Source organism: Falco naumanni, chromosome 7, assembly GCF_017639655.2.
Source record: "Falco naumanni isolate bFalNau1 chromosome 7, bFalNau1.pat, whole genome shotgun sequence".
Taxonomy (NCBI): domain Eukaryota; kingdom Metazoa; phylum Chordata; class Aves; order Falconiformes; family Falconidae; genus Falco; species Falco naumanni.
In genome coordinates, this window is record NC_054060.1 from 27,040,370 (window position 1) to 27,062,719 (window position 22,350).

Consider the following 22,350-nt stretch of genomic DNA (forward strand, 5'->3'; position numbering starts at 1 on the left):
CAGCAAAAGACAAAGAAAAGGGAAGTCTTGTGTAGCCAAGCAGAGGGGTCGGAGGGATGTACGATGTCCCCAAGTTCCCTTGGGAGTCTGTTCCAGCCAGCTCCATTTTCTGTGTCTCACAATCCCTGCAAACAAGCTCTTTCCGTGCTGCAGAGCGTTTGTCTCGGTAGGGTGAAGTTCCCCGATGGCAGCTTCATCCCAGAGGTGCGAGGTGCGCGGGGAGGTAGCTGGGCTCTGAGCCGGGGGGCTGCAGAGTGGTGAGCAGCCGGGGCAGCTGCTGCAGCGCTCCCGGCCCGGCGCTGCCGGCTGCCGGCCAGCCGGGAGGTGGCGGGGGAGCCAGAGCCGAGGCCGCTCTTCCGCGTTAGATAGAAGCCAAAATAGAAATCGCTTCTTTCAGGAGCATCTTCTCCGGCGGTTTCCCTTGCGTGCCAGCAAGACGGCCGCAGTGCCCGAGATCTCCTCCAGCTCGCTCGTCTGGGGAAGAGGCCGACGGGCAGGTGCGGGCGCCGGTGTAGATGGCAAAAGACGGGCACAGTTCTGCTGGCTGGCAATGCAAGCGCAGGAGCGTGTATGGCCGGCTGCTGTGCCCAGGGCTTTTCGCAGACAAAATGGGACCAGGCAAAAATTGTTCTCATGAGAAACTATTCTACCTCATTTATTGTACTTGTGGGGAACTCTGTTGGGCCAGTTACATGGTGTTTCCTATTTGTAGCAACACGATTTGATTGAATCAAACCAACTTTGCTGCAGAGTCCAGCCTCTGTCTTTTAAGCAATGCTCTTTTTTAATGCCTCGCTTGAAAACCACCAGTTGTGCCTGCATGATTCGGAGAAACTTGCTGAGTTACACGAAGCTCAGCAAAGGTCAGGCTGTGAAACTGTCATTAAAAATGTGTCCTAAACATAGAAGCATCACTGTGGTCACTTCTCGTTAATCTTGTACCCAAGAAGTTTTGTGTTTGCCTCGGATGTTGTAGAGTCAAGTCCTGCAGGGTTACTCTCATGGGGTTAAAGCAACCGATGGCTCTCACTCAGAATTTGAGGACGCTGTCTGATGTGAGACGCTGTTAAATGCAGTTGAAACCTGTATTTACCTGTCTCGTCTTGGGGAAAAAGCCTTGATGGCAGATCTCGAGTTGATGCTCCTGAATGCTGCTGCAAGCGGGGCTGGTGGCAGGCCGGGTCATTCTTTAATTGGCCTGGGTTTGCTGTGCTGATGCCACTTGGCGTTATCTGAGTGCTTTGCAATCCTTCATGTGTTTATCTGTGTGCTGCCTGTGCGATAGGGAAGCTCTGTTATCCCAGTGGAACAGCATTGCAGTTGCTGAAGTTTTACCCACAGCCGTGGCAAGATCGTAAATCTGGCTCTGTGGGAGTTGCCTTCTTGGGACAAGGAATGCTTAAAATTAGGAAAATGAGTATTGATGCTAACCCAGACTAAAAAATAAACAGCCCCCGAACCTGCATGTATCAGTAACATCCTGCGTGGGAGGAGGTGGTAGCAGCCTCCTGAAAACAGTATTGTAGTGCCATAAGGGATGAGACGCAGCGGAGACCCTCATGGCGGGGGTGCTTGTGAAATGCGGGGCCACTGCTGCGGGCAGGCGGACAGAGTCAGGAATTCCTGCTGGACAGAGCTGGGACATGCCAGCACTGCCGTTCGCTCCATGGCCAGGCTGGGGGCTTGGTGGAACGCTGCGCTGTTGCTGCTCACCGCCACCACCCCCACACACAGCACGGGGACGGCTGGCAGGTTTGGAAAGCTTCTCGAAGGCAAACTGGTGCAGTTCCGCGAGCACCAGTGTCCTGCTGCCACCCGTCCCAAGGACATGGACATGCATGGGCACCGTGCCTGGCCCTCGGAGCGCACCGTGCCCTGGCCACGTCACCACGTCTCACAGCTGGGACTGTACAGGATCCCCAGAGTAACCCCTGCCATTATTTGTAACTGTAGGATTATTTCATTCTAGATTACTCTTGTAATTTTAGAATGACCATCATTTTACATTCCAATTCTAAAATTATTGTCTTATGTTCTTGTAATTCTAGGATTATGTATTATTCTTGTAGCTTGATTTTATTATGTGTTATTTTTGGAATTGTTGCATTGTTTTATTATGTATTATTCTTGCAATTTGAACGTGATTTTATTACGCATTGTTCTTGCCACTCTAGAATTATTTTCTTGTATTCATGCAATTCCGGAGTGGTTTTTGAATGTATTAGTCTGGCAATTCTAGAAATTTAGTACTCTTGCCATTCTGGAATTTTCTTCTTATACATTAATCTTGCAAATCTCGACTAAATTTATCCTTGCAGTTCTACAATTAATGCGTCTTATTCTTCTTGTGTTTCAGGAAGGAATTTCTTGTCTCGCTTTGTCAAGCCTGGCATGGTTTTTCTTTCCTTCTTGCAGCTCCAGGGTGAGTCTCTCACGCGTTGCTCGGGCACATCTGGGCCGGTTTCACCGCTCGGTCCCAGCGGGGCAGCTCCACACCCGGCTCCCGCAGCGACTTTCTCTCGCCCCCGCACCCTCAGGGGCTGGGGGCCCGGCCCGGAGGTGCCGCCCGAGACCCCAGCCCCGCTTCGCGCTCCCGCTCGGTCCCGCAATTAGCGGCGGCCAATGGCAGCGCGGCCGAGCGCCCGGGGCAGCGGGCGCCCCCGGGCCGGCCCGATGTGGGGGGCGGGAGCGGCTGCGCGGCCCCCAGCCGGCGGAAGCGGCGGGGAGTGACGGCGCTGGCGGCCAATAGGAGCGCGGCGGCGGGGGGGCCGTTGGCCTATGGCGTGCGGCGACGTGTGCGGGAGGGGGCGGCGGCGGCGCGCGCGCGCTGCCTGCGGGAGCGGCGGCGGCGGCGGCGGCGGCGGGAGGGTGGCGGGGAGCGGCGGCCGCCGCCGCCGGGAAGGATGCGGCTGCGGATCTACAAGCGGAAGGTGTTGCTGCTGGCGCTGGCGCTGGCGGTCTGCGCGCTGGCGCTGTGGGGCAGCGGCGGCGGCGGCGGGCGGAGGCGGCAGCAGCAGCAACAGCAGCAGCAGCAGCAGCAGCGGGGCGGTACCGGTACCACCGGGGAAGCACCGCGGGTCAGCGAGCCGCCGCCGCGCCGGCCCGGTGCTGCTAACGCCTCGGCTGCGTCTGCAGCGCCGCCGGTGCTGGCCGAGAACGGGACGCTGAGCTACCGCTCCCTCGTTTACCGGCTGAACTTCGACCAGCCGGTGCGGAACGCCGGGCGCTTCCCGGCGCGGGCCGCCGCCGCCGACGTGGTGCTGGTGGTGCAGGTGCACGATCGAGCCGAGCACCTGCGGCTGCTGCTGGAGTCGCTGCGGCGGGCGGCGGGAGTGGAGAACGTGCTGCTGGTGCTGAGCCACGACCTGTGGGCCGAGGAGCTGAACCGGCTGGCGGCACGCGTGGACTTCTGCCCCGTCCTGCAGGTCTTCTTCCCCTTCAGCATCCAGCTCTACCCCCGCGAGTTCCCCGGCCACGACCCCCGCGATTGCCCCCGCGACGTGGGCAAGGCGGCGGCCCTGCGCCTGGGCTGCATCAACGCCGAGTACCCCGACTCCTTCGGGCACTACCGCGAAGCCCGCTTCTCCCAGACCAAGCACCACTGGTGGTGGAAGCTGCACTTCGTCTGGGAGCGGGTGCGGGCGCTGCGGGAGCACACCGGGCCTGTCCTCTTCTTGGAGGAGGACCACTACCTGGCACCCGACTTCTACCACGTCCTCAAGAAGCTCTGGGCCCTACGCGAGCAGGAGTGCCCCGAGTGCCAGATTGTTTCCCTGGGTACCTACAGCCCCGTCCGCGGCAGCTTCGCCGGCCGTGCCGACAAAGTGGAGATGAAGACGTGGAAGTCCACCGAGCACAACATGGGCATGGCCTTCGGTAGAGACACCTACCAGAAGCTCATCGAGTGCACGGACGCCTTCTGCACCTATGACGACTACAACTGGGACTGGACTCTGCAGCACTTGACTGTCTCATGTCTTCCAAAGTTCTGGAAGGTGCTGGTTCCCGAAATCCCCAGGATTTTTCACACGGGGGACTGCGGCATGCACCACAAGAAATCCTGCAGACCGTCCACCCAGAGTGCCAAAATCGACTCTCTCTTGAACAGCAACCAACAGTACCTGTTTCCCGAAACGATGAGTGTCAGTAAAAGGTACTCCATGGCACCCCTTTCCCCTCATGTGAAAAACGGAGGGTGGGGAGACATTAGGGACCACGAACTCTGTAAAAGTTACCGCAGACTTCAGTGAGGATCGCTCTCGCAGCCTTTTTCTTTTTGAGTTGTTCCATACTGTCTTTTACAGACAACACACGTGTATAAAAAGCATTTATGAGTTGGTTTCTGCTTTAATATGAATAAACATTCTTGTAAAAGGTGTCCCAAAATAGTAATCTTTCATATTCGGCAACCACATTTTGGAAACAGGTTACTTGCTGCTGCCAGGCCGCTCAGAGCAGTGTCACAGCCCCTACGCAAAAACTGACCGCTGCTGCATTCACCGGGAGGAGGAGGAGGAGGAGAAAACTTGTATGTAAGTGCATCTTTCCTGGTGCTTATAGCTGCCCTGGTGAGGGGTGTTTTCCCCCAGCTGCGGCAGAGCGCTGGTGCCCGTGGCGCCATGCTGGGGGTGGTCAGCCGTTCTTTGCACGCCGCCTCCACCAGTGGCACTGGCCATCCTGCCTGGGTCACCTCGTGCCCGTCCTGGTTGGTTGCGATGTGTTGATGAATATATGAAGGAAAAAAAAAATCATTGTTTTTACTACAATGTAGATAAATACACGATTTTTTTAGTTCTGCCGAAATAAAATTCAGTTGTTTTGTAATACCAGAGAAGTTCTTGATTCTCACAAAAAGATGATGTCATCTTGTGTCGCTTGAAAGTCAGGACCTGGGGGGGAGGGGGGCGGCAGAGAGGGGGTGTCTTTGCTTTAATCCAGAGGGCTGAACACATGCCGTCACCCATTCTAGTAGTCTGCATTTAACTTCATTAAATTTTTAACGATACTCACTAATTGAGGCATAATAGAGTAACAAAGTGTGGCATGACACCTCTTTTGTTTGGAATAAAAAAAAAAAAAAAGTTGGCTTTCAAATCCGTCAGCTGTGTAAAGCGACCAGTAAAAAATACTGCTGTGTAATGGAAACAGGCTGACCTGGCGCTGCAAGCCGTGATCGGGCGAGAGCAGAGCTGGTCATTAACATCCAGCACTTCCACGCCTGTTTTAAGTCTAATGGCACAACAGCTTTAACGGCACTCCACTTTGAAGCACAAGTGGTAGCAGTAGCACAGAAGCAGCTTTTTGCAACACTGAGAAAGAAAATGCTATGCTAAGGGGACAGACCTACGATATTTAGAGGTGGATTTATACCAAGAGATTTGGGGGGGGAATAAAACCTAAAAGTTTCATTTTTTTTAATTAGAGGAAAATAGGGTTGGTGCTCTTAGGACTCTGGCTACAACAGTTGGTTATGAATGGAAGGGCATGTAACAAGGCTTTCCTTTTACCACCGTTTGTCACCTACTTTATGGGTTGTGAATACATCAGTTAAATGTTACTTTGAGAGAGCGCCAAGTTTTGTGAAATACTCTTAAGTAGTATGCAGATATTTATTTTGACCGTGATAAGATGCTCTGGTTTTTTCCAGGGGTAATTTAACTACTGTGATTTTGTACCAGCTTTGGTACTTGCTCCATTTCCACAGCTTCACAAAGCCAGGGCTGATGCTGAAGAAGCCGTGCCTGTGCCTCAGCCCTTCGACACCTCCCACCAGGAGTTGCATGACTGCGACGGAGCTGATCAGGGTAAAAAGCCCAGGAAACCACTTACCCCCTGCAGCTGCGCTGCCGTAGAGGGTCAGGCAGATGCTTTTGGCAGCTGTGGCTTCCGCTGAACTTAGAAAAGTAAAACTTGCACCATGTACACCCCCGCCCCTCTGCAAGCACTCACATTCCACAGAGAAATGTAAAGAGTAATTCCAGAGCAGTTGTGAAACAAGTCAAATTTAATTTTTGTCAAAGCACATTCGTGTCTTGTACAACTCAAAAGAAAACATAAGTTATTTTGGAAGCAGTGAGAAAGGGAACCGAAAGTTTATTAGTATGCTCTTTTGGTTATCACACTTGAGAGCAATACAGGGAACAGCACACTGCGGCTTGTGGGGAACTTTTCAAAAAGTAAATCCGATCTGGATGAAGTCGATCCATTTTACAAATTGCATATACACATAGCAGCCATGCAGCAGAGAGGGTGTTTTTGTTGTGCAATCAAATGTGTTCAGTTGACGGACTGGGGTCTGTCTGGGTGCTGCAGATTTAAATAACGTACTAGGATGGAATACATGGCATGAATGTTGACTATTTCTAAGAAACTAATTAGAACTTCTCCGTGTAATTAGAAATTTCATTTGATTGCTAAAAATCACTGCAAGTCTAATCCTGCAGTTACCACAAAATGAAAGGTTTGAAAAAATGATGAATAATGCTTATTTCTAGGTGGACTAAAACCAGCAGTTCCTGAGGAAGCCGTTAGAAGGAGGGTATATAGAAACACTCCCTGTAATGTAGCAAGAGACCAAGAAAGTAATGTAAACAATAAAGATGCATTTTCTTCCACGAGCTCAGATTCACCTTCAACTGCATCCTCCTTGTCAGTAAAACTATTTCAGCCCATACATGTGATGAGAAAACTCAGACCTATTAACTTCAAAAACTAACAAAAAAAAGTATTAGATTTATAGAATTATTGTAAGTATTCTACATTGACATGTAAACAAAACGGTTTCAGTAGGAACCCGTTGTCCTACTCTTAGCCCTGAAGTCAAACCAGCTTGTGGAAGTTGCAGTAAGTATCAAACAACAGAAGGAAATCCTACAATAATTAAACTAGTCCAACTCATACAGCAAAGGGTTCTGAAACACGACTGGGCAGTGCGTTACGTGATCCCTAACAATGTGCACGCTCCCATCCTGTGTGTTCACTTCTCGCAGGAGCGGGGAGACTGGTCTGCTGTTTGAGCTGTGCTGGTTCCCCCGCGCCAGCCCTGTGGGCGCAGCCCCTTCGCCCCCTTCCGCTTTTGCCTGCCCCCCCAGCAGAAGGCCTGCTTGTTTTTCAGAGTCTGTGGCCACCGCCGTTTCTCCTACTATGACAACACTTTCTAAATCTGGTTCCTTTATCCTAGATTCACTGGGAATTGCTGAACTGGTGTCAGAAAGTTCATGCTGCAAACAATGGTGTGAACTACAGCCTACTTTTCCTATTGTTTCAGCTGTTGCAAAAGATGTGGAAGTTTTGTTGGTTTCTGTACCACGTTCTCCTTCGACTGTGTCAGCTGCAGTACAGTTTGTTTCTGCCTTTGTTTGAGGGTACTCGCTGTTTGTCTTTTCAGCGAGATCTCCTCCTGAGCTGTTAAGCATTTCTTCTTTTCCATCACATTCAGAATGGACTGCTTCCTGCGGCTGTCAAGAAAATAAATTAATTGTTTTATAATTGGAACAGACTGGACACACAAAACTGCTGTAAAGACAAGCCAAGACACTTGTTTCTCCAAAGTCGACTTCCAGAAAGCCAAGCCAGTACGGTGCTGAGGTTTTCCTGATTTTTGTACCGCACGTGGGAATGAGTGGCAGGGAGGCCGTTTGCCTCCCGAGGGTTTCCTCTGCGATAGGAAATGCTGCTGGGCAGCTGCCAACTGGCCACAGCCTCCAGCGCAATTAACAGCGGGGAAGGCTGGAGAGCCACCACACCCAGGCTGTTTTCAACATCTCGGGCCACAGAATCAGGGAAGGGATCTAAACTTTTCGTGGCAAGAAGTGTGTTTTAACCTCACAATTAGGGAAATTACTGTCCTGCCTTATGTGAAAGGGGTAACTGGTAAGCAAGCTGTCTTTCTCAATCAGACTGAATAAATTAATCCAGTGATTGCTGCGGTTTGCCTCGGGAGAGTGTGAACCGAGAGACCTGGTGCTGCCTAAATAGCAGTTAGCCAATTTCACCATCAGCTATTGACAGCTTTAGCAAAAAACAGCTGGTAACTCATACATCCCTCTCAGTGGGCAGGCAGGATCAGGCAGACATCTGTCCAGGAGCAGCTGGATTCATCAATTCAAAGCTCTCTCACGCACCCAGCCCCCTCTGACCCCAAAGCCACTGCTCACTCCAGCAAGAAACGAAAGACACACTAGTAAGTCCTCCCCAGCTCTGGATGATTCTCCCACATGAAAGTGTGATGATCTAAGATACCTCAGCTTCCCTTTCTTAGATACCAAACCATCTGCTCTCTAACAATTTGAATTTTAAACTTTAATGTACAATCCACACTAGCTACAAAAGTTAAGCCTGTCAAATAATGCTGCAGCCACTATCTTTAGGGTAAACTCCTCAGTCCTCCAGCTTAGTTCCAGAGGTTGCATGCTTTGTCTGAACTTGCTTTCCAAGAAGCCATCTGCACATTAACTATATCTGCAGTCTCCAGTTCATGGCCAGAGAACTAATCTAATTGTCCCTGCACATTATCATTCCTTTACGAAAAGTTTTAAATGAATTTCTGATACAGTGTCTACCAAGAAATACCAGTTGATTGTGGGGGTTTTGCCTTCACATTTTCCTCTTTACAAAACTAATATTTTGTTTTCTTTTTCTCTCCATCTCCTCTTTTGCAAAGGGAGGTTGTTTTAATCCTGCGGCAGACTTCAGAAACAGACTACCTTGCATCCTTTATATAGTCAGGGTGACTGAGAAAGAAGGGTAGCCTGAATGAGGCCTCATGCATTACAAAGAGTGAAATTGAGACCAGCTTTTACGGTGAATAGTCCCATATTTAATTATCGAAACAGGAAACCACCACATATTCAAACATTTGGACCGCATAAAGATAATGAGACCTGGTTCTTCAGAGACAAAATCCTCATGGTTTTCCCACCTGTGCTACATGGCAGACAGCATGAAGCAGTGGCCGTGACCAAGCACCCTCTGTCCATCTTAAAGAGCCCTTTCCGTTCCACATCCCCAGCAGCCAGGTTCTCTGCCTCTCCACTCCCCTTCCTGGCCTCAGGTCCCTGGGGTAAGTTCACTTCTTTTTCATCCAGAAAGGTGTCCGTGCAGAAGCTGGCATTCTTTAACCATGGGCTCAGTACATGAGCCCAAACTCTTGGGCATTTGAAGGACGTGCATTATTTACCTCTTTATTTCCATTTTAAGAACATTCTGGGTTTTATTCTGATGACATCTGCCATGATTTGTTTGCAACATGTTGTCATCAGCTCTGACCTGGAAGCACTTGGGGTCCCTTTGAAGGAGGGCTACAAGCTAGTTACTTAGTCATTCTTTTACTGTAATACCAGTGAGAAATTTAGCATGTGCATGCCATGCTGTATTCCTGCAAGGAGAAAGCTCTGTCTTTAATGACTGTATTGCAGTTCTCCATCTCCCAAATTAAATACGGGAAGTTTCAATCCCTTGATCACATTAAACGGCACAAACGTGAACCTATGCTTCTAAAAACTGACATTTACACTTGCAAATACACCCTACTCCAGGGTCTTCCCTGCTATATCAGGACAAAACAGGAAGGTTTCAGTCAGATTTGATATGGTCTTGCTGAAGTACACAAATCAGTCAGCAATGTGTACCACTGCCAGGGAGATCCTTACCTTCAACCTGATTTGAATTCTGTCCTCAGTAACATCAAGCACTTCAATTAATGGCTGACTTTCCAGCGCTGATTGGGAGCAAAAGGAAGGGCATAAAACAGTGCCTAGAAATTCATCAACGTTTTCTTCACTGACAAACAATCTCTCCTAAAGAAAAGAAAGAGCAGGTTACGTTCTTCCCATACTACAGTGATATCAGAGCAAGAAACTCACTCCAAACAAAGCCAGGACCCCAATTCACAACACAAGCTTCACAGCACACTCATATCTCGGTAGAGAAATTCTAAGTCAGACATTTAGAAGTAACAAGGTGAAATTAATTGAAGACCAGTGCATAGCTGGTTTTGATTTAAAGTATGGATTGGCATCATACACAAAGATAAAAGAAACGTATGTCTTGTCTCTTTCGATAACGTGACTAATATATAGATTTAGTCTCCCTGTGAGGAATGATTTGGACTGACACTGTTCCACTGCCCTCGCCTGCCTTAACATCAGGAAGGCATTATGCTTTTATGGATGTTTCAGTGTCTTACTTCAGGAAAATGCAAACACCTCCTTGGACAGTCTCTGTGGGATCTTTGAACCCTCAGCCTTCAAGATCAGACCTTCTAAAGCACAAGCTATGAAACATGCATGGCTAGATCCATTACACATCTATCTATGGAGGCTTCTCAGGTCTCCGTTTAGGCAAGCATAAACACCAGTTGGAAGAAACAGGGAGGTACACAGAAACAACAGTCTGGGACATGTTTTGAGGCTGTTAATACGCAGTTCACAAACAATGTGAAACATGTTGCTACAGGTTTAAAGATTTAAATCAGGTACAGGTAATTAAAGGTCCTAAAATATGTCCTGGAGGGGCTGTTTCATAAGAACTGGAGAGCTTTCCCTGTCCTCATATTCTTCCTAAATCATCTGCTGTAGGCTGCGAGACAGGACAGATGTTGGCACAATAAAAGTGATCTAACCTAGAGGACTATTCTCATATTCTGTCAATTACCTTTCCTGTTTAACAACAAACCATTTAATTGGAAATAGCAGGGGAAAGTTGCAAACCTTTTACTTTGAGTCGTAGTTTTAAATTTCTCGGTCCGGTTCTACTCTCTTGTCATCCCAATGAAAATTAAATTCCATTATCACTGACATCTTGTGGACTGAGGCACAAAAAGGCATTTCTGCACATTTTTGGCCCCCTGTGGATGTAGCCTTATGCACAGCCAGATGCCACACGTGTTTAAGGTACAAAATCTAACTGTCATCTTGGGAAAAAAAACATTCTGTATGGGAAAAATAAAACAGCGTCCTATTTTTTCACTATTTAAATTAGAAATCACAATATGGAAAGTCGTAACATACCTATTGCTGGTTTTCAACACCAGAGGATTGAATTAGTTTTCTATCCAGAAAGACTACAATCCAGGCAAACATCCAACATTGGATGCTGAGACAATTTGTGGAAAGATTAAACTACAGCAGGGTTGCCCTGACAGAAAACCCTCTAGTAACATACCTACTTCTTGCATATTCTTTTAATAGAAATCCTAAAGTACTTATTCCATCGTCTTGCCTGCCAGAGAGGGACCCTGCCAGTGCTTTAGGCTTATAGAAATATTCTGCAAAGTTCAAGAGGAGGTGTCAGAGTAAAGAAACAAGGCAGGGAGTACAGGCACAAAAATCTGTGCAGCACCAAAACTCCCACAAGGTCATGAACTAGATCGCTGGCAAGGCCTTGGGCAGCCCAGGAGACACATTTCCATCTCCACCAAGGATCAGTTTGCCCATGCATCACAGACAGAACAGCTCAGCTTCCCTTCTGCGGGGTTTTCGGCACACTGCCAAGCGCAACGGCAGTGCAGCCTGTCCTGGTATCATGCCTTGGCTTTGAAGGGAGGAGCAGCAAAGCACCCTCTGCTCTAGCATGACTCTCCACACCCAGCTCAGAAACCGAAGTCACCTGCCCATAATTCACCTTTAGATGACACCTCCAGTCCTTTGCACTCCATGTTTTCATTTTAAGAGCAAGAACTCTTTCCTGATAGCTGGACACTCACAGTTTGAGTTCAGATTTATTTATTTATTTATTTATGGAGAGAGAGAGAGAGCAAGAGAGAGCAGTTTGTTACTGTTTTTCCTCCAAAATCTCTGCTACAAAATCTCCACATCCCAACACCCCTTTGGGAAAAGAATCACCATGGGGTTTGAGTCTCAGCAATCTTGCTTCAATTCTCTGCTTTCTCCCAAACTGCTATGACTGTGAGCAAATCTCTTTGCCTCCATTTTTCCTATCTAAAATGGGGAAAACAATCTTTTCCCCCCCCTCTGAGCCTGCATTTGTCTTGTCTAGTGAGACCATAAGCCTTTTGTGAAAAGACTGTCTTACTGTGCATTTGTGCTCTTAACAAAGTTGGTGCCTGACCTCACTCATGTCTGTAAGCAGCGTAACAATAAGAAGAAATCCCAGGTACAAAAATCAGGAGATGCTTGAAAAGCCAACAGGTAATGAAAAGCTTTGTTATGTCAAAATATAGCAAATCACATCCTTAGATCACTTTATCTGAAGCAACTTTAACTACAGGGTCGCTTGCAGACTCTGCAGATGTGTTGCCTCTGAAGTCAGTGCTGTGGAAAAAGAGCTGCAGCAGCAAAGGGAGTGTTCTGCCACAGGGCTCAGCACCTAGCACCCCATGAAATGCGGGAATGGTTTCACAGAAGCATTTCTGAAATAGCAGGAGACCATTTACACCCACCAAAGTAGAGATACAATGAAGAAGACCGGGAGAACCCTTACAAGTAAACACAAGGTAGAAAGATTTGTACAGAGAGTGCCCATGCTGCCCGTGAACCATGGCTACAGAAGTGACAGTCGTTCATCCTCATCCCAAATACAACTTCACCCTTTGGCAACAAACCCAATAAATCTTTCTGAAGGTTTTCTCTCTGATTAAAAGCAAAATGATTTGTTTTCTTCACAGAAAATGCTGTTAAAAAAGAAAAACTGAATGGAATGTCTATTAATCAGTACACAAGGATAAAAAGTAACTGCTTGTGACAATGTTCCTATCATTTTGACTAATTACTATAAACCAATTTTACCAGGTTTCATACCAGCTCAACACCGTATTCCCAGAGCACTACACTTACATTTCAAATAAGTATTTAAAATTTTATCACAGCACTACCCAGTGGTCTGCCATAAATCATGGTACTTCATGCTGTACGCACAAGCAATGCTGTTTGTTATCAATATAATGATTATCATTAGCCTGTTCAGACAGCCAGTGACTGTAATTCAGACTTTGCATTCACTGTGAGTATACACTGAGGCACTTATATTACTGCAGATGTTATCAAAGCACAGACCTTGAAAAAAATGATTCAGGAATTTATTTTAAAGCCTGTTTGCTCTGGCTTGGAAGAGCAGCAAAGGACAACCACCTGCAGATGATTTCAATGACCCTGTAAAATAATTCTTCAGTTTAAACTGTTTATTTTCTGATATTTATGACACTCTCTTAGCAACTTAGAATTACATTTGTTTTTCCCTGCACATACTGTCATCTGCTGTTTGGTACACATTCGTTTTTCCCTGTGACTAAACTGAGACCAAATTAACATAAACGTTAGCAGGAATGACTCTGGTTTCTAGAACACTTCATCATTTGAAATTGTCCTCATATTGCACAGCACTGAGAGTGCATAGCAGCAGCGGCTGCAACACTGGCAGACACAGCACAAAGCCAGTCCCCCCACTGTTGCCCTTAGGCACTCGCATAGTTTGTTCTGCATTATTTTATTCAAACCCGCAGCCAGTTACCATCCAGAGTTACCTCCCATGCAGGCTGCAACAGTTTTAAAAGCGGGACAGATTTCAGGCTTAAATTATTCATGTCTTCTGTAATGAGAGGCTCATGCCAATATGAAAAGGGACTTGGATCTATGGACCTCCTGGCCTCTCGGTTTGGAGGGTCCCACTGCAAACCAGCTCGACACAAGAATTTGAAGCTCAAAGTTATGGCGAATGAAAGTACCTGTACTGGGGGTGGGTGAAATATGGTATACGTTATATGGTATTCGTGACTGCAAAGATTAAACAGCTCAAAAGAAGCTTTCATGAGCTTAATCAGTAGGTTAATAATGTTTCCTGACATAACTGTTTTATGTGAGTACGTTATTCCCATAATGCATCTACCAATTAAAGGCTATTCAGAAATCAGTTTGGTTTATAGCAGAAGCAAACTAATTATGTTTCTTAATGTAGTTTGGGAAAGAGATTCCTTTGGAAAAAAAAGTATAATCAAACAATAAGTTTGTTCTGTTCTCCTTTTCTGTCCTGCTCTGACCTCCCAAAAAACTTGCCAAGAGTCCTGAAACGCTGAGCGCAGAATTAACTGAACCAAAAATAAATTGTTGTAGGATTAAGCACAACAGTCCTAATTTCTAGCATCATCTTCTAAGAAGTGACCCCTATTATAATTAACTCTTTATAGTAACTTGGAATTGAAAATTATAACCCTGATTTTCAAAGAAAGCATGTAACACAACTCAAAATAGCTTGGGAACAAGAGTGAAACCTAGATGCAGCAGTTCAGCCAGCTGGCCTGCCCCAGCCAGCTGAGATCCAGCACCTCTGTTGGGACTTGTGGGAATATTGCAGCACCCATTCAGCTCTCCAGTACAAATTTCTCCCTGAAAGGTGGCCTAGGCTTGAAACATCAATGTATCTTATACCTGCCAACACGGCCCTCTAGGTTTCATGCTTGGTTGACTCTCAAACCAAGCAATACATTTATCCACAGGAGCCCTAATTTTGAGATGACCATGTACAAGAACAGCCCCAGCATGGCCACGGGATCACGTCTAGCCCACGGCCTTTTCCACATGCTCCCAGTTCTGGGAGCAACATAGCTCTGCTGCCTGCAGCCGCATGTTGATGACTTCTTTTCCAGGGAATACGTGGCCTCTTGGCAGCCCCATGCCAGGCTCATGTCCAGCATGGCTGGAGAGCAGGGGATCTGCCTGGGCACAACAGATCTGACAGCACATACAAGACAAATACCATACTTGATGAGATAACAGAAGATTAGTTTCTAAGACCGACAGTCCCTCTGTTGTAAAGGCAACCAAAAGTAATATTATTCCCATGGGGGTTTTTGTGTAAACACGTCATAGCGGCTATTTGTCTTGGAGGAGCTGCGCCACAGCATACCTGTTGCCAAAGCAGAAGACAGAAGCCCAGGGGTTAGAAAACAACCCATGACAGTAGGTAGGTGTGAGCAGAGGTCATGGGGCTTCCATGTTATTTACCAACTGCTTCCCAAAGGAAAAAACAGCAAAGGCTTCAAAAAGATCTCCTTCACAAGGCGCTGGTGGCTGTACCAGCAGAAAAATCACATCTCTTTATTCCATGCTCAGTAACACACCCATCTAAGACATTCTCCACGAAAGCATCAACATTCACATAGAAGTTAAAGAAAGCTCTCATATCACTATGCAATTCCCTTTCAGACACGTACGTTAAGTAAGCCTCACAAATAGCATAACTCATGCTTAGTTCAAACCATGAACTAATCAGGAATGCTCAGTATATTTTTCGTACTGTAAATATTAAAAAGCCACAGTCTCAATGCATAGTAAAGCAGAGAAAACGTTTCTCCCTGCTGTTCTCTGGAGCCCAGGGCAGGGGTTTACGTGAGTTAAATCTTAATATTCTCCATAACAGAACATAGGCTTTTATTACAAAAGGGAAGCACTGACCAGGAGAGTGAGCACACATCCTCTGAACAAACTCATTTCAGTCCATCAAGCACGTCAGGAAGGGTGTTGATCAGCATGAAAGGGAATTATACTTTAACCCAACTTTTTCTAATCACATGAAAATGAGCACACATGACCCAAAAACTGCAGGCAGAATTAATTATCTGTTTCACATGCTAGTATAACTGAGCCTCCAAGTTGCAGTAATTCAGATACACCCACCAGAACACCAGGCTTTGTTTCTAAGTACTGAGCATTTAACCCCAGGAGACCAAACATTAAAAGACAGTGCTTTACAAAGGCATGATTTCTGTAATTGCCCAACTCCAGCTCTGCTTTACACCAGGACGTTTCTGGGACAAGCTGTTCTCAGAAACCTTGCCTGGCAGGCTTACAAATTTTATTAATGGTTATTTAACTATCAACCATTCTTTTTTCATCATTTACTCCTCAAGCTCTGTTGTCTTAAAAAGAAGGCGAACTCTCTGAGGCAGGAGTTTCCTAGGCCTGAGCTCTCAGGATCTGAACAAATGGGAGCAAGAGATGTAGAAGGTATTGCAGTTCATCCACTAATAAAGAGTAACGGAGGGAGCACCGTCCACAGCTGGTCCTTCGAGGAAAAAAGCAGATGGTGACTCTGGCAACAGGGCAACTGGGCAACTCCTCAGGTCATGAGTCTCTATTCCCCTGGAAAAACAGAGCCTGGAGGAAGCCCTGCAGAAAGACCAATGCTGTGTGGTCTCTGGCACAGTGATGGAGCACAAAGCTGGTGACAAAAGATAATTTTTAAACTCCTGAAATACATAACCCCAGTCCATGAAGTCCAAACTTATGGAATCTTTCTTTTTACAGGATGTAACAAGCATGTGGACATTATGGTTTAGCCAAGGAGCGAAACTACTCAGAGAGAGAGAGAAGCAAATGCTGCAAGCGCTGATAAGAAGTTAGAGCTCGGTCAGCAGAGAGCCGACTATCTATTGTACGGGAAAGCAGTAAAACCAAAGCAACATCAACAGCTATCAAAGGAGGGAACACTTGCAATGACACAGTTAAAAGTCCGGGGAGAACTGTTGCACTGCAAAGACTTGCTGAAAATAAGCGCTTGCTGGGGTGGGAATTCAGACTGCTCAGCATCTATGGAAACTGAGCTCTAAATATATCGCCTTTCAGCACAGGGATTCAAACATATCTGACTACAAAAGCAAAACCAGTCCTTGAAATTCTGTTTCAAGAATGGCATCCTAAGGACAAGCTCAACTCATTCTTCTACCAGTATCTGGATCAAACCAATTCCCAACAAGAAAAGAGGCCGGTGCACTAACAGGAACATCACAGGCATGCAAGGCAGGGCTGTGCAATTACCGGCACTGTTACTGCACGTGTTGATCTGGGCAGAGGTGCACAGGCAATCAAAATCAAGCGATTATGCACTGAGCTACATCATAGTCCAGGGACGAGGCTGCTGACGAGATGCATTCTGCTTATGTGGTGAACAATTACCGTCACATTTTCCTGGCTGTTTGGCAGCTTAACGGGAGATAATTGCACAGGCAGCCTAACAGGGTACTCTTAACAGCCACTGGGACACGAGCTCTCACCGAGTTGGGCAGATTTCTGAAGTAACTAACCCAACAAGGAATCTGTTCCATGAAAAAACACAGAAACCCTTAGTCTCCAGAAAGAAGCAACTTCCCAGAAGACAGTGGAGTAGGAATTTCATAGCTGTAAAGAACACTGGCCTCCTCTTTTGCTGTGCACTATCCTCTGGCAACACTACTGTGGGAGAAGAGAGTACAAACAAGCAGACAGCAGCATGACTGGGAGATGCAGGACAAAACTCCTACTCATGTAGGCCACCAAAAGCTCCCTGAAGTGATTAAACAGGGTGCTGATACTGCGTGCGTTCCTAAAACACTCTGCTATGACTGATGCAATTCATTGCAGATCTCAATGCAAGAACCATAACTCTAATTTATGGAAAGAGATTCAAAGTAGAAAAACACCAGAGATGACAGCAGACAAATTGAAGAAATCAACGTAAGTAGAAGAGAAGCTACCACAAGCAAATAGTTAATGGACAGAAGACAGCATGTAATAGTAGCTCTAATTAAATATTAATTTTTCTCACTTCACTCTGACTGAATGCAGCTATTGGCGCTGGCACAGGCACTTTTGGGAAACAGCACAGCTAAAAAAGGCAAGCAGAATAAATTACTTCAGATTATTTCAGCTGCTTCAATCTGCAGGCCCGGTATCCAAAAGGACTGCATGCCAGAAAAAATCAATCTTTTTTAGTCTGCTACATGAATGAATGGCTGGGAAGCCTGTGACTAATGTCCAGTCTCCACCTCCTGCTACTCCACCCAAAATATTTTGCAACATATAATAAATTCAGCATAAATGTTTCTTTAACTCACAAAATGGTAATACTGACCAAAATCTCGTTACTGGATGGCCTTTTAACAACTTTCAATCAAAAGATGTTCCCCCACTCATAATAATGAATGCAATACCAAACACTTTCAGTCATTAGACTGAGATCAAAGCATGCAGAAACATCTGTCAATCACAGTACTAAAGAGATAATGCAGCAGAACTTCCTGTTCCCAGACAATTCTCAGCTACATCCCCACACGGAGTCACAGAAAGCTTCCCTTAAAAACTGCTTTTAGGCCTGCATGCCGTAAAATAACAAGGAAGCGCACAGATGGACACACCACACACAGCACATGATGAAAGATATTCAGACTATCTGGAAAAGCGGCTAAAACGCCTGTAGTTCCTACCCCACAACTTTAGTATCTATACAGAAAAGGGGTGATAGTTTGCTCAACAGCTTATTTGACATCGCATCGGCACCTAGTACTTGATCACACCAGTTAACAGTAATGCCAAATGTTTCACGGCCCCATGTGCACAGACTTGCAGGCTCCCACTCCAGTAAAAGCAAAGGAAATGCACTGCCAACAGTTCAGCATAAGTGGTTCTCAATAAACTCATCATCTTTGATACTTACCCAAAATGATCAGCTCCTCCTTCAAAGAAGTTGCTGTTAAAGAAAAGGTATGCAGCCTACTAAATGGGAAATAAAATGTGAAGATTCAGCTGCACATATACTAATTGGATCTCTTTCAGAAGCACTCAGTATTTTCTATTTGTAGGGATGGAGCAATTAAGATACTCCAAGCCACCATCCTGGTGGATATACTTTAAGCCTGCCAGTTTTCTGGACTTGCACTCCCATGGTACACAATCCAAACCGCAAAGGATTTTATTGCTCTAAAATAGAAGACAAACTCCAAATCACAAGGCTGAAAGGTTACACAAGAATTGTTCAGTCTTAATCCCTGCTCATGATAAGTTGTTTGAAACTCTGAGCTTACAGAATAACATTAGTTCTCCACAAAACTTGTGTGGATGCTCCTTGACAGCAAGTGGCACAAAGTGAGCATCCCTTTGCAGGGACGCTGCCACTTCTCCGCAGGCACTGTCAGCCAGATGCAGCAAGCGTGCCAACTGCCTCCTACCACAGGGAACATTGCTACCTAACAACCCATAAAATAATAAAACATCTAAACTAGGCTCATGTTCAGACTGGTAAGAAGATGAAGAACTAGCCCAGCAAAATAGCAATCGACAGCAGTTCACAGCTGCTGTTTGCTGTACTGCTCTTGAACTAATGAGTGTTCCTGCGGCTGTAGATGGGAACTCTGGCCTTTAACAGCCACACAGGTACACTCCCCTCACATGGCTGCATTTCGTGATGCTGTACACATGTGTGTTTACAGCTGGTGTATTATAAACCATCTCCTTTCTTCACGTGAATAGTCTGCGTGAGCAATTTACCCAGCTTTAAAAGCCAACACTAAGGACATTGGGCAGGCTTTGTTTTCACTCATCATCAAAATTTCCCTTAGAAAAAAAAAATCAGCACAGGAGGCAGAAGTCACTTCAATTCCAAGGACAAAGATGTCAGCTTTGTGATGTGACCTTTGTACTGCTGGTACAAGACCAGCACTAATTAGGTCATTCCACTTACATCCGGTAACAGCTCTGTGAGGAAGGCAGTTTCCGTCACTACCAGCTTCTTCTGAACTCAAACCATTCACCTAACACCTCCCTGAGACACAGTTCACAGACAAATCCAAAAAGAAGTCACACACCACAGCAAAGCGGTCGTGCTCTGGGGATCATGATGCATCAAACCCTGCCATTCTGAAGCCATTACCTGCAGAGCGGAGGTGTCAAGGCCGAAGCAGAACTTCTCCCAGGGCCCGGTGCTGCCGGGGGCCTTGGCGAGCCCAATGGCAGCATTGTGGGCAGACACGCTAATGCTGGTCTCGGGGGATGCCAGCCTGTTTGAGGGAGGAAACTGTAAGAAGAGGGCATAGGCACCACTGTCACTTGAGAAGCAGAGGCTGTAGTGGTTCGGGCCCACGTCCCCGCTGAGGCTCTGGGGCTGGATGCCAGGCACATCCAGGAGCAGCGTGAGGGAGGCCTCATCCTGCCTGCACTGGAAGGGAGGGCACACGGCGGCCTCGAGGCTGCCGGAGCCCCGGGGAAGAGCCATCTCGCCGGGGCTGCCCTCTGCGGCCTGCGGGGCCGGGCCCTCGGGAGGGCACGGAGGGGCGGCCCCGCCGAGGCCGGCACCCGCGGCGGGGAAGGCGGCGCCGGAGCGGGGCGGCGTCGGGTCGGGGCCCGCGGGTGGCTCGGCGGGCTGCCCGTCGCCGGGGCCCGCGGGAGAGGCCGCCGCGCCGCCCGCCTTTGCCGCCGACGGCTGGCCCAGCGCCTCCGCCCCGGGCTCGGCCTCCTCCAGCCGCTCGGCGGCCGGGCCTGGTGGCTCCTGCGGGGCGGCTGGCGGCAGCACGGGCAGCGTGACCAGCAGCTGCCGCTGGGCCCTGTCGAAGGTGGCCCGCCCGCCGCTCTCGTCCACGTCGTAGGGGAGGCGGAGGCGCAGGCGGTAGGCGGGACGCTGCGAGTCGAGGCGCAGCTCCCGGCCGCGGATCTCCAGCGTGGCCTGGGCGGCCGAGCGCAGCAGCGGCAGCTCCACCGTCACCACCAGCTCCCGCGGCACGGGGCTAGGCGCCGAGTCCCGGCAGCAGCGGTAGTCCTGCAGGTCCACGTAGGAGCGGTGGCGGATGCTCCAGCGCGGCGCGGTGGGGCCGGGGGGCTGGGCCGCCGGCGGGGCGGTGGCGGGCGGCGGCGGGGCGGCGGGCGGCGGGAGGGGGAAGGGCGGCAGCGGGGAGTCGGCGGCGGCGGGCGGCGGGGCGGCGCCGGGCAGCGGGGTGCGGATGACGGGCGCTTGCGGGACGCCCTTGTACTTGGTGCCGCGGAGGACGGCGGCGTTGGCGCGGTCGAGCTGCACGGCGCAGTGGCGCTCCACGGCCTCCAGCGCCGTGTCGCTGAGCAGGCGGCGGAACCGGGCGCTGCGGGCGGCCAGGCGGAGGGCCGCCGGGTGGAAAACCACGTCGTAGACCAGGCAGCGGCGGCCGCCGCGGTCCAGCTCCTCACGGCCCGGGGCCAGGCTGTAGGGAAGGGCCCAGCGATGGCCGCCGGGCTCGGCGCGGGCCTGCGGCGCCCCGACGTGCGGGTTGCTGCAGACGTTGAGGTAGCAGCGGCGGGAGCCGGCCTGGCTGGTGCGCAGCACGTAGCCTGCCTCGGGGTGGACGAAGCGCACCTCCATGCCGCGCTCCCGCTCCAGGGCCGCCACCTCCTCCTCGTACAGCCGGCGCTGCTCCGGGTCGGCTAGCTCCGCCGCGTACTCGGCGAACAGCGCCTGGAACTGCTTGTCGCGGAAAGCCCGCTGGAGCCGCTCCGTCTCCTCGGCGCTGAGCTCCAGCTCCTCCAACCGCCCCCTGCCCGCCATGGCTCCGGCGCGGCCGCTCTCGTTGCTGTGGAGACACCAAACAAGATGGCGCCTCCGGCCCGGGTGGGCTCGTTGCTATGGTGATAGTAAACAAGATGGCGGCGCCCGCCTGCCAGTTGCTATGGACACACCAAACATGGCGGGCTCTCCCCCAGAGGTCTTCAGCAGAGTCGGTTCCTCTCCACTCCTGAACCCGCCGTCGCTGAGCCTTTCCTCTCCTTTCACCTCAGTGGCGGCTCTTAGCCCTCACCGCTGACTTCCACAGGGGTGGCTCTCCAGCTTCGCCTCCTCATCCCTCTGCAAGTCCTGGCCGATGGTCAGCCAGTACATTCAAAAGTGCTGGTGCACTTCCTCCTGCGTTTGGGTTTACACCCTCAGCACTTCAGCTCCCACCTCTTGTACCCGGTTTCCATCCCCACCCCGATGTACTTGTCCTGCTCCTGCCCCCAAGCCATGCTCACGGTGATGCCAGCACAGCACCAAGGGTCCCCTGTCTGTTCCACACCTGATGCAGGTGCTTTGGGGTAGCACCAGTCTGCTCAACTGGTCCCAATGCCCATGAGTGGCTGCAGCAGGTTTTTGCTCAGTTTCATTGAAAAGGGGCTGGGTTCACGTGCCAACAGGCTGCTCTGTGCTGTAAGCCAAACCAGCTGCTCCTGCAGAAGTCTGTGCTGCCAGGCCCTGACTCTTTCCCACCTTTCCGACTGCTCCCTCAGTAAGATTTCCACCTCCCAGCCTTCTCAGAGTTTCAAAGGACCATGTCCTTGTTCCTCCTACCTCGCCTCGCCCAGTCTGCATAACGCTGTCTGCAAACAGATTATATACTGCCATCAGTAGGTAACACCTCACAAATCTCCTCCAGACCTTTCCTGTCTGAAGAAAAAACCTCACCCACATTTCCAGTATCTTCTGTAGATAACTATCTGTCAGTTCAATTCAGCATGGTGAAAGACCAAGTTCTCCTTATCTTTAACTTCTTTTTTTGAAAGACAGATATTCCCTTTGATATAGCTGCCTCTGGTTCCCCCAGTTGCCTTCTTTTATTATGCTTTGCCAATGAATGTTCACTGTGACTCT

At 48.9% G+C, this 22,350-nt stretch overlaps 2 protein-coding genes across 2 annotated transcripts; one reads left to right on the forward strand and one right to left on the reverse strand.

The window, feature by feature from the left end:
- Positions 1-2,857: 2,857 nt before the first annotated feature.
- Positions 2,858-4,378, forward strand: MGAT2 (alpha-1,6-mannosyl-glycoprotein 2-beta-N-acetylglucosaminyltransferase). The gene has a single exon (XM_040602460.1). The coding sequence runs from the start codon at positions 2,904-2,906 to the stop codon at positions 4,248-4,250; it is 1,347 nt and encodes a 448-aa protein (XP_040458394.1). The 5' UTR covers positions 2,858-2,903; the 3' UTR covers positions 4,251-4,378.
- Positions 4,379-5,986: 1,608 nt separating this feature from the next.
- Positions 5,987-22,270, reverse strand: DNAAF2 (dynein axonemal assembly factor 2). Its single transcript, XM_040602454.1, has 3 exons — positions 19,636-22,270; positions 9,651-9,797; positions 5,987-7,457 (listed from the first exon to the last, which is right to left on the reverse strand). Exons 1-3 carry the CDS (start codon positions 21,271-21,273, stop codon positions 6,885-6,887), a joined length of 2,358 nt encoding a protein of 785 aa, XP_040458388.1. The 5' UTR covers positions 21,274-22,270; the 3' UTR covers positions 5,987-6,884.
- Between the last annotated feature and the right edge of the window lie 80 nt (positions 22,271-22,350).